Raw genomic sequence first — 16,163 nt, 5'->3', positions numbered from 1 at the left:
TGCCAGAAATGGATGCCAGGATGTCGACTTGTTGGGGTTGCCTGCAAGTTGTGTTCGAATTGTGTGGTTCGTTTAGTGAAACAGATACAACTGTGACAAGCTGTCGAAATGGAGGTAAAGAGTCATCTTTGGAGAATTTCAAAGGAACACGATAATGGTCCATAACCAGTCATCAGACGATCCCCTGACCTACGGACAGTGCAGTCCGGTAAAGCACTCCACAAGAACTTGAGGCTATGAGTTGTCGGAAGAAAGCACACAAATTTCGACATTCTTAACTTAAAAATCCTTCAGAGGAAACATATATGCATGCTCAGAAATAAAGGAAATGAATAATGAAAAGCATTAAGATTTAAAATAAGTTGTTTTTTTCTTAAAGTTGTTCTTGGGAGAATGTCATGAAGCACATACCCAGTGATTTTTCACTATAACTGAAATCATTGCATCTAGTACTAGGATCATAGCAAAATTGTGAGTGGTAATTATCTATGAGATGTTCCCCCTTAAAGTTGTGCATTAGTCGGCCGAGGTTCCTTACTAACCAACACCTCTAAATAAGCATATCTGGCCACTCTCCCCTTCCTAAAAAGAAAATACATTTATTTGGTTTTTTTTGTATCCTATGGTAAATGAGACAGACAAGTGGAAAATGGGGATGGCGAATGAGAGAGATTTAGGGTAAGAGAGGGAGAGAGAGAGAGAGATAGGGAGTGAGTGGGGGATGGGGGCAATGTTTAACTGAATTAACGATCTTTAAATTCCTTGATGATTTTGGAAATAAGGAGACTTTTATGTCGAAAACAATCATTATTTATAATTCACCATTAATGAAATGGTGAAACGATTTTTTTTCCTCAAAAGGGACTAACATATCATGACGATGAGGGTGATGAGAATACTATTGATGACGATGGTGTTCACTAGGGTACCTAAGGTGGCAGAAAATGTTTGTCCCCCTAAATAGGTGTCACAGGTAACCCTCTGGTAGAAATGATGGTGTCTGGGTTGATGGCATATTTTATTATGCATACGTCTTGGTGGTGGTGGTGGCTATGATGACGATGATGGTGACGGCGTGAATATTCGTTTCGGTGGCGCAATGAGCAAAAAAAAAAAGACTGGGAGCGATTATGCGTATCGGGCAGTTTGTAAAATGTTGCTAGCGAGCAAAGCGAGAGAACCAAATTGTTGACATTTTTTTATTACAAAAACCCATCTTCGTCATAGATTTTGGCATAATATTAAGAAAATAATAACATATTCACCCTTCTGTCTTTTAATTTCTTTATTTCCTCTCTTTTTTGTTTGATTTAACAACGATTCATGCCAGTCTATTTGTTTTTCTAATAGCCAGCTATTTTCTTTCAATCCACTTTCATTACAAATTAGGAGAAGGGGGGGGGGTCGGATGACGCCGAGATCATACTTATATTCTTTCCATCTCATTATGCGATCCTATAGTTTGCATAAATTGGTGAACAAATTTTCGGCATTACTCCTATGTGTTTAAGATCGCATGCTTGATCTGTAATAAAAATCATAAGTCAGAAAAAAAATGGAACCAGTGGGATTCGAATCTGTCATCTACTGCTTGCCGGGCAGCGACTCAACCACCAAGCTGTTCAGGTTCATGGCTTAGTCATGATGAACTGGAATACAAATACTCTCGATCCTCTTCTTTCTGACTCATTAATATGATTTTCATTACAGATCGAGCATGCGATCTTAAACACATAGGGAGTAATGCCGCAAATTTGTTCACAAATTATTATTACCTCCTATTAAAGCCTCTTTTTTTTTTATCTATGACGATATAACTATTGAAAAATATTTCCGCTTGAGTGACCACCACTTACTTCTGAAAAGTTAGTGAAAAATCATTTGCGCAGGACTTTGAAATAGTTATGCGAATAAAAGTAGACCTTAATCATGACGAAGGCGTACAATTTAGCTAGTAAAATCGATTTGATGATATCCTGGGCTTGTTTTAAGTTGTTTCCTTGTCCAAAACATTTCGAAGAGTGCATTGCGCCCCACCCCACTCCCCCACTCACCGAGGCCATCGTGACGATATTTGCTTTACACTGAGCAGTTATTTACATTGAATGGCTTAGGCTTCATTTTCATTTTGTTAATCATTGTCAAGCTTGGGAAAAGTGTGGATATACAAGTATTAAATGAAAAATGAAATGAAACCCACTTCAGAAGATACAAACTTAGTGAAAAAAATACTGGAGATGTCTGATATAACTTTTTACCAGATTCAGTTATGTCCTCAGGTCCAGCTGGCACAAAAAAGGTAAAGGTTGTGCTTACGTAGTGTTGAAATTTCAGTTTGGGGGCGAAATTGTTACAAAATGAATGAACAATTGAATGTATCCGTTTTATTTTAATTGACTAAAAGTTCAAGGGAAATGGATGAGAAAGTTCGCAGGGTAAGTTAGATTTCGCCCTTTCCCCTTTACACAGCGTGAAAACGAACATTTCTGAGCAAACAGATTTCTGCGAGCTTTACAAAAATGGTCAGTGCTCACTCAAGTGTAACATTCAGTCAAAACTTTTACTTTCATTAGATAGATGAGACCCAAACCAAAGATTATATGTAACAAAAAATTACCCACATGTTGTATATTTTTTTTATTCCCAGGGCTTTTCCAAAGTGTAAACTTTTTTTGGATACGCACTGTAGTTTGCAATATATAGATAGATATATAAATAAATAGAAAGATTATTATTAACATTATTATTTTATTTTGCATTTCAAAACAGAGAATACAGAGTTACAAACAAATCAAAGAGAAGATCGATTACAATTTTGCATGATAAAGAAAATAAAACCTGGATGAGAGTTGGAGAGGCTGTCTGGGCATGGAAATTACCATAACCCACAGGCGTGACGGGTCTTCCTCCCTAAACCTCCCCATCTCCATCCAGGTAAGAATAAAGCAATAAAATGAAGATATTTATAGCAAAAGTGATACTGGAAACCCGTAAAAAACAATGGTCAAACATGTAACTTGGTCGCTTCAGGCCAACCCCCTCCCCCCATCACATCATAAATTATCTACAAACATTGAAATAATAATCAAACATTAATCATTCATAAATTACAAAATATATGGGATCAATAGGATTATAGATATTCAATGAAGAGCCCCCCCCCTTTCTTTCCCTCTCCCATTCCCCCTCCTTCTCTCGGCCCCCCTCTCTACTCCCTTCTGTTTTCTGTGTCTGCCTCTTTTATTTTCCAGAACAAAAAAAAGCGTCACAATTAAATTCAACCCTTTCCCTGATGGACGATGGCTAGTTATATACTGTGTACAAACAGCCTTGATCGACTTCGGACAGTGGTCCATTCCATCATGGAGGTATAGAATTTCATAAAACAAACGAAACGTAGCTAGTATAGCTAGAGCCGTACTCGCAACGAAATCTCCAAATGGAATCCATGTAGAGCCGTAAAGATGAAGAGGTGAGTAAAACAAACAAGTGGAATGCCTCTGGCCGTCTCACCTGCACCACGCAGTTCAATATAGCAGCAGTGCTGACTTTGAAAACTACTCTAACTCACACAAGATGTTCAGTGATACATGGTTACTCTTATGTCCACTTTTTATGAACTAGACCAATAAACTTACAGAGATATGATGGTTATTCAACAAAAAACCCCAACATGGCCAAAGTTCATTGACCTTACATGACCTTTGACCTTGATCATGTGACCTGAAACTCGCGCAGGATGTTCAGTGATACTTGATTACTCTTATGTCCAAGTTTCATGAATCAGATCCATAAACTTTCAAAGTTATGATGGTAATTCAACAGATACACCCAATTCGGCCAAAGTTCATTGACCTTTGACCTTGGTCATGTGACCTGAAATGCGCACAAGATGTTCAGTGATACTTGATTACTCTAATGTCCAAGTTTAACGAACTAGACCAATAAACTTTCAAAGTTATGATGGTAATTCAACAGATACCCCCATTCGGCCAATGTTCATTGACCCTAAATGACCTTTGACCTTAATCATGAGACCTGAAACTTGCACAAAATGTTCAGTGATGCTTGATTACTGTTATGTCCAAGTTTCATGAATCAGATCCATAAACATTCAAAGTTATGATGGGAATTCAACAGATACCCCCAATTCGGCCAAAGTTCATTGACCCTAAATGACCTTTGACCTTGGTCATGTGACACAAAACTCATGCAGGATGTTCAGTGATACTTGATTACTCTTATGTCCAAGTTTCATGAACTAGGTCCATATATTTTCTAAGTTATGATGACATTTCAAAAACTTAACCTCATGTTAAGATTTTGATGTTGATTCCTCCAACATGGTCTAAGTTCATTGACCCTAAATGACCTTTGACCTTGGTCATGTGACATGAAACTCTAATAGGATGTTCAGTAATACTTGATTAACCTTATGGCCAAGTTTCATGAACTAGGTCCATATACTTTCCAAGTTATGATGTCATTTCAAAAACTTAACCTCAGGTTAAGATTTGATGTTGACGCCGCCGCCGCCGTCGGAAAAGCGGCGCCTATAGTCTCACTCTGCTATGCAGGTGAGACAAAAATGAACGGGTTATCTGCAACAATCGGGGTATATAAGGAGAGACATAAGGTGAAAGAAAATCGATAGTTTCATGTTATAAGACGTAAGAAATGGACAATGTTTATATTTATTTTGTAAGAGGAAGTCATCTGTATTGAAGCCAGGGTTAAAAAATATCTACTAGCTACAGCAATACTATCAATCAATGGATAGAAAGATGAATAGATAGATGAATTTATAGATAGATATGATGAATACACTTTGAATATACATGTAAGATACATGAATGGACGGAAACAAAAGTAATAGATGAATAGAGGCCAAAATGATAGTCAAATCTCAGTGAGAATTAAAGAAATAAGAAATAAGTGAAAGAGAAATCTAGATTAAGAGATCGAGCTGTGCTTCCAGACGTTGTGTGCATCTCTTAATCCAACTTTCCAATGCCCATGATTGCTACGTGATGACGGCCCTTAAAACACATCTCGATCCAATATTCTTTACCTCCTCTTGATGCAACCGATTGAAAATTATTTTTAGTTGAATGATCATCTCCATCCCAAATACTTAAAGGCGTGAAGCATCAAATGACGATTCCAAGGGAAGGTGGATGAAGAGGGGAGGGGAAGGGGAAGGAAAGACCTATCTACATCTATGTATGTATGTATGTATGTATGTATGTAAGGGTGTATGTATGTAAGGGTGTATGTATGTATGTATGTATGTATGTGTGTGTATGTATGTATCTACCTACCTATCTTTTTATCTATCATATATATGTTTATCTATATGTATCTATCTTTGAATCTAGTAATTCATTAAATTATATATTTATTGATTTTATTATTAATATTGCTTCATCACTCGTAGCATAGGAATATTAAATAATGATGATGATTTGATTGCATTTGGGGCCCAACAACTTACGTTTTCTTCAAATTCACCGAATTACTTTAACGACTTGCCGCCAATAATGAACTAGTCATATTTGCACAAAAGACCAAATCAATTTTTCAAGTGGAATATTGCGTGCGCGAAACACATCGGTAAAGACAGATTCAAGGTTTTTGCTAACATACATGTATTCACTCGAACTAACTGGAAAACCGAATGAACACTCTCAATTAATTTCAGGGTAACATAATCAGAGATTCTGTTTTCCAAGATAAGAAATATTGGTCCAATCATAACATTCCTTGGCATGGAATAGTTCAGAAAAAAAATCTCTGATAATGGGGCTGTATAGCTGTAAAAAAAAGGGGTAAAAGATGAAAACATCGATTCCGAAAATCAAGACAAAACTCTGATGAAAATAGTTTACTTCGTAAAAAGTTAAACCATGCAACAAGGCCCTAATATAAGCTATTCATTAAGTTACGAATGATTTTAGAGTCAACGTAACTCAGGAAGTCATTTCTAGATCCAATAACGATGAATGTATGAATATCGATACATATCCTTACAATAAATATCTTCTTTTTTGGTTAAAACATTCAAAATTTGTATGATGATATCACTTTAGATATTAAGAAAAATCACAAAAAAGATAAAAAAGAAAATCACAAAATATATTTTAAAAAGCTGGGATTCATATAATATCACAATCAACCGCATGAATAATAATAACAAAAATAAATTATATTTTATTATTTGAAAGACTTAAAGAACATAGACAAATCACTTTGAATTTTAAGCAACAGGTAAGAGACTACCCCCTCCCCCCAAAAATATAATAATAAGTAAGAATAAAGATTTCTTGATATGAATTGTAATTCTGACACACTTTTTTTCTATTTTGATAAATCGTCAACTCAATAACAGGCAACAGGTTTTTATTTTTAGCAGGGAGTTAGGAGGTTCCAACTCCCTGGTTGTATCATAACAACACATTTACACAGCGACAGAAGTGTTTTCACGTATGCAAGTGGGATGAAAACGGTCATTTATTTTTGAAAGAGACCGTTGCAAATTAATTATGTCTCTAAATTTAGTTAACGACATAATTGTGGTCTTCACAACTGGGAACCTCTGCATATGTGCCTCTCATAAACCTCACCCTCTCTCTCTTGCAAAATAATTCAACTAGCGATGCCTTGTGGGGCAAAGACCATATAAAAACTCAAGCACGTAGGAGCGGTGCCCTATTTCTATACGGCTCACGGCAATTCCGCTTAAAAAAAAACATCTTCCTTTCCGACATTCCTAAAAAAATATACCTCAATACCTCATACCTGTCGCGCGGTTCAAACGAGACGAAGACAAATTAGAATTCAACACAAAGTCACGTGATAGATGGATCATAAAGTTTAATGAATAGTGCATTGATATTGCATTGTCGCTAATTTCGCCATAGTAAACACAGACTGCCTGACTATGATAGGGGACCTGAATTCTTTCGATTCTATAGCAATTTGAGACAATCAAGTCATGCAAGTGGACAATACTTACATCTGGTATTTCCAGAAAAAAAAAATCTTTTACAACCTAGGGGCGTTTCATCCTAATAATTGGTTGTCAGATCTGACAACCTTCCTTGAATTTCATTGGTTGAGAAGATAAAACATCCGACAGGTTCTTTCATTAAAAGCTCCCCAGTGATCTGTTTGAAATGGTATATAGGTAAATAGGAATATCTATCGCTTATAAAGTTTGACTGACTGCTTACCTTTCAAAACGCATGTTAAACTCTATTCAACCTCTAAAACGGTACCGTAAATTCATATCTCGGTTGTATAAAATTTACACACATAGTTTTTGTTCACGCATGGTTGATAATCGTGATAAGGTCATCACCCCGATGTCTTATACAACAAATGCGGTCACGGGCGGAGCAAGATTTCATGAAAGAGAGCACAGAATTTTTAATTTTCGAACAAGCAATAGCAAATATTTTTACCTCGCAAAAGGACAAAAATATATCCAAAGCAGAAAAGGGGAAAACTCTCGAATTGGTAACCTGCAATAATGAATTTCGAGAACAGCAGGCATGCTCCCCCCCCCGATCCGCACCTGAGTGGAGGTCTATATTTCACAGGGGGGGGGGGGAAGTAATGTATGCAAGCCTTGATCTACAAAGGTAAGCTCTTTGAAACCTTCGAATTTTATCCACCACTTCGGGACGAAAGGATTTCTTTCTTTTGTTCCCCCTGTAGAATCCTCTAGTCAGTAGGGCATCTGTGACTCTGTGACTGAACGAGTAGACAGTCCTGTGCTTAGTCAAGTGTTATGCTTCACTTTTGCAAAATTATGTTACTTTCGTACGGAAACGTTATAGTGTTATTTAATTGACGAGAAAGCCAGATATTTTATTTCACCTTCTCGACCAAACAGCCTTATCATGTCGACGTGGCAAAATAAGTTATCTTGCCAAGTCTAGTACTTATGAAAAATTGCCATGCCAACTTATTACGTCATTTTTATCTACTACAAATCTTGCCAAGACATCATATATTTGTTTTATTTTGACGTGTCAAGATAAGCATAATATAGTCATAAGATAAATAATCTCGTCATGTCGAAGAAATGACGCTATCAAATCAACATGGAAAAATAAAATATCTTCCTATCTCGTCAAGAAAATGGCATTTTAAAGTTTCCGTTCTAGTTATCTGGCTCAGAATTGATTTAACCAAGCAGAGGCAAAGGACGAACGTAAAGATCAATATTTTCGACAAAATCGATACAAAATACATCTGCCCATGGGTATTTCCCCTTTACACTGATATCAATGCAAGATATTGTGTGATGCCCAACATATCTCGTAAAAGGAAGCAGGTAAATACTAAAGAGAATGAACTTGTTTCATATCTACTGTAGATAGTACCACGTGATATTTTATGAATTTAAAATGTATCATAATTTTGTTCAAGCATAGTGTGCATTCTCTTAAAAAATGCATGGTAGTTAGAATCAATGCCATGGGGTATTGGCTTATATATTGACGAATGACAGAAAATACACTGAGACATCTTTGTTACAAAATGTGAACTCGTGTACCTAATAGGCCTACAGACTATATACCCAGTTAGGTTGTGTAGTCACGAAAACTATTTAAGTTACATACATGTATCTCTGATATCACATTGCATTACATTTCTTCTTCTTTCATGTATTTTCGCAATAATTATTATGTAGCATGTGATTTATCTTTCCGAAGCGTAGGCCTATGTACCAACAGAGAGACAGGCGTATTTTACCATCAACTTTGCAGACGCTTTTTGGAACGTTGAGAATCTATTGAAAGTGTTCGTTAAATCACAATGGATAGATGAGAGGTCATTGTCGAAAGTTGGTGGACCGGGACAGCACTTTGTCGTAAGATTTCGGACCGGACGAAAAATGGCAATAGATAGCTTTTCCAGAGTCACGGACGCGGTGTTTTGATTCATCGATTTTCGACAAAGGCTGCTTTACATTTCTCTTTTGAATGTCCGGATTTTTTCATCATGTTATTTTGAATTGCTAAATCCATCAAGTTTTTTTAATGAAAAAACTTATATTTTGTATAAGAATATACTGTTATTCACTGGATATAAACTCGATTTATTTAACAAAACTAATCACCAAACTTATCACGATACTCCTTTTTACAAATGCTATACCGGTGACATCCAAGGGGATTTTATGAAAGGGCCTGTCTGGTGCTTTAATCGACATTAAAGGGGAATGAAACCTTTGGAACAAGTAGGCTTGTGTGAAAAGAGAAAAATCAAAGAATAAGAACAAGGAAAGCTTGAGAAAAACCGGACATATAGTGAGAAAGTTATGAGCATTTGAATATTGCAATCACTAATGCTATGGAGATCCTCAGATTGGCAATGCGACAAGGTTTTATGATGTCACATGTGAACAACTTTCCCTTTGATGGACTATGAAATACTCTCAAAATGTCTCTGTTTGCTTTTTTCTAATGGTGATATAAACTCTTTATCCATGATGTATTCTTAAAAAAATCTGTATTATATGCCCTCTTATAGAAAGTATACATGATCTACTGATAGATGTGAAAAAAGAGACAATTCAAGTGAAATATATACTAAAATAATGGGAAGAGTTGTTCACAAGTGACATCACACATCTTTGTCGCATTGCCAAATTGAGGATCTCCATAGCATGAGTGATCACAATATTCAAATGCTCATAACTTTCTCATTATTTGCCCGATTTTTATCAAACTTTCATTTATCTGTTTATTTAATTTTTCTGTTTTCACACATGTCAAGCTGTCTTGTTCCAAATGTTTTATTCTCATTTAACCACAGCAACAGTCAGACACGTGGGATTGTAAGCCAATAAAATTTGTTAGATATGAAAACTTGTCTGATAAAAAAAATGATAAAACGCCCTACTGGGAAGCATCTCAACAATATTTGTCATCAGCAAGTTGTGGTCCTGTGGTCAGAGCATTGGACTCACAATCGCTAGGTTGTGAGTTCGAATCCCCACTCTGCCATTGTCTCCACTTTGACAAAAAGGCCCCTGTCGTCTATAAGGTCAGCCACTATGACTGATTAATCTAGACGTAAAATGTTTCCTAGGTAATTGGTTATATACCAGCTTGGCGTTTACCAGTAAAATGCTGTTCTGCTAAGTTCCTACGGGAGTTACCATAAACAGAAACAGAAGATCTGACAACTATCGTTGGTTGAAATTGGTTGGGAGGCCAAATTGTACGACTGTTACTGTGGTAAGCGCTATAATATAAAACAAAGCTTGTCAAGCATCCAAGTCCTATCAATAAAAAACAAATGTTTGTATTTTTGCGAAAACATGTAACGACTAGGCCTGCTCTATATTATTCACAATACTAACTTGTGTTTATGCATTTTTTTGGTAATCTGTACCACCGTAACTTTCTATAATTCAATCCAATAAATTCAAATCAAGTGCAAAAATAAATAAGATAAACATCGATATACTAGCAAAATAGAAGTTTTATATAAATCTTTCAAATGAGATATTGAAAAAAAAGATCTAGCACGAATACATCATAGATTATTGTGCATACTCATCATTTCTTACTGTGTAAATATACCAGAAAAGTGTATCCATCATTCCCCATTTATCTATAGTTGCATTTACCGCAACTTAAAATGAAGGAGTTTCAAAGCTTGGTTTTTTTTTTACTTGGTTAGTAATTAATTCAAATTTGATTGGAATTCTTTATGCACCCAGTTCAAGTTGAATGTTACGGTAACATCGTGATTACAACAAGATTTTAGGTATGAGAAAACTAAAGATAAAACCGAATCATTGCATTGAAAGAAATTTAAACAGCAATAAGTTCGACCATAGTTCGACATATTTGAACGATTTTCTCTAGGCTTCTGTCTCTGTCACTGTTGTTGACTCAGAATGTATACGAGTCTGACTTCGAGTTGGCAAAACATCGTTATTCGACGTCGCAGTGCTAACGACCGACGAGTTCGAAGAAGTTTGATACACGGATGCGCGTCGAACACTCTCACTCGAGTTCCGGTAACTGGATCGCAGTGATTGCGCGTTTCCACTCTTTGGCCCACAGCATCCGATCTTCGCGAACACCATTTTCTTAAATTCGTCACTGTAACAAGCAAACAATGTTGGATTCACAAGCGCGTTGAACGCGCCCATCAGGTTCGCGATAACGAACAACGAGAAACCGTTGTTTCTCAAGAATCCAAAATAAATATAGTACAGGTTGATGTAGAAGTAGATAGAGTAGCAGAAGCAGTAAGACAGCACAGAACAACCCATTATCCGCAAAATATTTCGCGAAGCTGCACGGTGAAACTTTTGGCGGCTTACGCGCACCGAGTCTCTTCGCATGTATATGGAGTATATTCGATCGTCTGCGGCTGCTGGAGATGGTTTTCTTTGTCTCAGAGAGAACACTATTTTAATGTACAGACCAATTGTTGTGACCAGTGTTGACAGATAGAAGATTGTAAAGACGGTTGCGGTGTAAACGTGCGGCGTGTAAGGATTATCACTAGGTTTGCGGCTTATACAAAAGTTGACCTGGTATGCACTTCTTCCACCATGCATTTCGTACGATTCACTGGCTACCCCTTTTAAGAGGAAGATGTTTCCAAAGTGTGGAATCATCGATATCGACCAAACCAGCACCAGAATAAATCCAGCTCGAGTGTTCGTGGGCGTCGCAAATGCCCTTGTGGTGAGCGGGTGGATGATCATGCAGTAACGGTCGATATTGAGTGCCAACTGTGTCATGATTGAGGCAGTACCGAAAAAGGAGTTGAAGTAAAAAGACATGATGCAAACCCAGGATGTCTTTGGGTTGAAGATTATTTTCGAGACATCGCCAGGCAACAGGAATTGTGCATAGACCATTGGGCACTCGATGAGCACAACCATGAGATCGGAAAAGGCAAGACTGGCGGCATACACGTTGTGAGACGACTTCCGACCGCGGGGCGATCTCGCCATGACAAAGAGCACCAGCGAATTCATGACGACGGCGGCAATGATGATGAACCCAAAAGCAAACATAAAGAACGTGGCAACATGTGGGTAGAACAGAGGATCGCGACATACCTGTCTTACAAGAGGTGTCCCAGGACGGCATGAACTAATGAACGTTGAAGGAATCGTTGTTTTAAAAAGCGTAACTCCGCTTGTACTTGACGGGTGGACCAAAGTTTTGAGGTCAGAATAATTTGAGGTCGGAAACACGTCAGTCTCACTCGATGTGATGTATATTCCGTCCGTAAAATTAATCCAAGTTTCGGTGATGACTTCCGTAAACACTGAAAAATTAACTACATTTTTTCTGTTTGGAACAGGGGGCTCCATTTTCGCGTTCACAGTGTAACATGTTCAAACCACTTCACCATTTTGAGACACAGACGCATCCTCATGCGAGAACAAAAACACTTCTGCTGAATTGCAATCGGATACGAGTGCACTTTTCATCTACTCGTGAAAGATGACTCCTCTCAATCAACTCGCAACTGCAACTCGCGACCCGCCAATCGAATAAGTCCAAATGAGACATATCAGTGTCGTCTGACAGAAAAGTTCGTGACAAGCCAGTCCCGCGGTGCGGCCACTGATCAGTGCAGTCCGATGCACTCCGCCGAAAACGCCAGCCGACACGCGCAAACCAGTTTAATCGCAGTAGAATCGAAGCGAAAATGAACTTTGAATTTTAATGAAAGATTACTCTCTTGCGAAGACATTCCGTATTCTCCCTAAACACGAGCCTATTTTGCCTTCTTTGTTGTCATACACGTATCGAATCATTCAAAAAGAGAGACGCGAGGAAGACGCGGGTTTGAATGAAATAATCTGGTTGGGTGTTGGGAGGGGTTTGGGTGCTCGAATGTAGTGCATAATATTCCAAGCCTTTTCAGTAACACGAGTTGCAACTTTTAAAATTCATATCGTTACAAATCAGATAATACGGCATGGCAAACATAGTGATGATGAACGTACCCTAACGATTTCAAAAGATTTGATTCCTGATGAGATATATGCATAACATTGGGTTTGATAACGTTTGGCCAGATAAATATCTCTTTACAAGTTTCGTAGACAACCTCACATCCGCAATATATTACGAAAATCATTTCTAGACAAGAATCAAATTCCAAGTTTCTTTCGCAAATCATTCATTTCTTCATAAATTTGAAACGTCAATGACGACGTCACGGAAATGAATAAATAAATATGAATCCTTGTCCGATCCGGGGTAGGGGTACTAATATTGGGGTAGGACGTGGTGTGCAGTTGAAAGTGTTAAGGGTAATTTGGCAGAAAAGGACAGGTGCGATCCAAGGGGCACATGCTCCCCCCCCCCTCCCTTTTGAGAAGAAAAATTAAAATGTGTAATGTAAAAATGCCATTGCCAATCTCCCCCCTCCTTTTTGAAATTGAAGACCTTTTTTTTTGCTTGTCCAATTTTTTCGGGTAGGAAATATCCTTAATTTGTGGTTGAAAACCTTTTAGGGGGGCTTGTCAAAATTTTCCTCTGAAAAATTTGCCCCCCCCCCCTTGGAAAATCCTGGATACGCCTCTGGAAAAGGGGAACCACTATTGGGCGATTCCATGCTAGAAAAATCAGCCATATTCGCAACATTTTACAAACTGCCCAAACAAATGAGGGACTCCATTTTTTGTGGTAATAATAAAGTACTACTGGGTAGTCATATAAAAAAAAAGATTGAAACCAACACAAAATATGTTGCTCATGAGTGAACTGGAAGTGAAATTTTGATTGTAGTACGGGAAATACAGCCCATACATTTATACCTTTTATTCACCCAAAATCAGACATTTTTTTGGATATCACTTTTCACATGACTACCTAGTATAACTTTATAGAAAATAAATGAATTTTTATTGCTCAAGCAAACAAATAAACTGGCGTTGTGGCCCAGTGGATTAGTCTTCGGACTTTGAAACAGAGGGTTGTGGGTTCGAATCCTAGCCATGGCGTAATTTCATTCAGCAAGAAACTGATCCACAATGTGCTGCACTCAACCCAGGTGAGGTAAATGGGTACCGGTACGAAGTAATTCCTCAAGATGCTGTGTGTGCTGTGAACGACTAGCTTAGCCGGGTAATATAGGCATGATAGGAGCGCCTTGAGCACCTAACAAGGTGCGCAATATAAATACCCGATATAATTAATAGACTGGGAATTGTTGTTGAAATGACTCGTATGGATTATGGAATCGCTCGCCATATGGATTTTCTCCCAAAGAGACTCATGTCAAACCTCCAGTCTTCTCCTTCCCTCTGCATCCCTCATCTTGTTTTTTCTTACTTTAGACTTCTCCTGTTTCAACTTCGATCTTCTGAACATCCTTGTTCTTCTCCCTCGTATTCATATTCTTAATTAAATTCGTATTCATCTTCTCCTTTTCTTCTTTCCTCTTTTGCCTGCCTTTTCCCTTCTTGTTCTTCCTCTTTTGCCTCTTTCACCTTCGATCTTCTGAACATGCTTGTTCTTACGATCTTCCGTCTTCCCTCCACCTCCTTGCTCCCATTCTCTTCTTCTTCCTCTAAATCATTCCCCCCTCTTCCACTACTTCTCTTCAACAATAATCCTCATCCTCCTCGTTGCCCCCATCCTCCCCCTCTTTTACTTCTTCTTCAACTTCTTATTATTCCTCCTCTCTATCTTCTCTTGAACGATTAACTGGTACGTTAAATTAACCGCGTTTAAGAGCACATGTCAACCTGTCACATTTTCTTCTCAATGGCCCATTAATTTATTCTCACATCATAAACCTTCTTTTCAGACAATATTGATCTGGTAATAATGTTGCAGAAGCTACACATCAGAATACATTCACTCACGTTTTGCAAACAAATTTGATGTGTGCTTTGAGCAGTGACTATTCTTTGCGCCATTTTTCAACAATATTCTACAGTTAGCATGGTAATGTATCCAGTATTGAGAGACGTTGTGTAAACCTAAACTCATTTAAAGATCAGGTCCAGCATAGAATGTATTCTATCTATGATATAAAATCAGACAAAATAATTGAACAAACAAAAGTGGGCGGGGGGGGGGGGGGGGGGGGGGGTGTTGGGGCACTATGAAAAGGGGGCCAGTACACATAACATGGGTAACAAAAAAGCAAGTATATGAGATGTCAAATATATTGCATCAGGAGACATACACCTGGAATAGTCAACCACCTCCAAATACCACCCATCCCTCGAGATATATACACTCGAGGATAATTACCTCTTACGACATTAACCCTCTCAGAAGTAGGATGATTACTAAAACAAGGTGGTTCACAAACTCTGAGTCTCATCTAATTTTGAGACCAATAAAATATGCAGTATGATCCTCTTTCCCATAAACGCCCTCTGACCTTATAAACCTCATGAATATGCATGTGTTGTTTATACCCAAGGATTATTTGCATCATGTGTAAATGCAATTGATACAGAAAGAAATGAGAGCAAATCGAACAAAATGAACAAGACCCCATACCATTTGACCTTTTGACTCCTAGATGATTTTTGACCGATCGTTTTCATAGACACAAAAGTGGTATTACCCCCGGATCACATGTTTCACCTGTGAACATAACTGATGAGGAAATAAATGAGAGCAAGTTTAAAAAAGAAGATATTTTGACCCCTAGATGACCTTTAACTCCATCATCCTCATAAACGCAAATAATGGTTTTACCCAAGGGTCATTTGAACCAAGTGTGATCAAAATTGATGCAGGAATTAAGAAATGAGAGCAAGTTGAAAATTTCAAGGGATGAACACGACCTCAAAACATTTGACCTTTTGACCCCTGATGACCTTTAACCCCATCATCCTCATGGACACACATATGGTATTACTCAAACTCAAAGATCATATTATGTACCAAGTGTGAACATAATTGATGCAGAAATAAGTAAATGAGAGCAAGGTTGAACAAAACTTTCACATTTGTGTAACAGACGAACAAACAAACTACCAAACAGACAGACCAACGGACCAACAGACAGACAGGAAAAGTGGTCGCAAGGTCTCTGCCGGGCTACACAAAAAATAATTGCATGTTATATGATCTTTAGGTATTGTATCCACTCAGCCTGCAAGAATTATAACACAACTCAAAATAAGAACCAAACTT

At 37.8% G+C, this 16,163-nt stretch overlaps 1 protein-coding gene across 1 annotated transcript; it reads right to left on the bottom strand.

Moving 5' to 3' along the window:
* Positions 1-10,885: 10,885 nt before the first annotated feature.
* LOC121414952 (QRFP-like peptide receptor) lies at positions 10,886-12,019 on the bottom strand. The gene has a single exon (XM_041607998.1). It carries the CDS (start codon positions 12,017-12,019, stop codon positions 10,886-10,888), a length of 1,134 nt encoding a protein of 377 aa, XP_041463932.1.
* Between the last annotated feature and the right edge of the window lie 4,144 nt (positions 12,020-16,163).

The sequence above is a fragment of the Lytechinus variegatus genome, chromosome 5 (assembly GCF_018143015.1).
Source record: "Lytechinus variegatus isolate NC3 chromosome 5, Lvar_3.0, whole genome shotgun sequence".
NCBI classification, from domain to species: Eukaryota; Metazoa; Echinodermata; class Echinoidea; order Temnopleuroida; family Toxopneustidae; genus Lytechinus; species Lytechinus variegatus.
The sequence above is the reverse complement of the archived record's forward strand: the minus strand, read 5'-3'. Positions and strand labels throughout refer to the sequence as shown.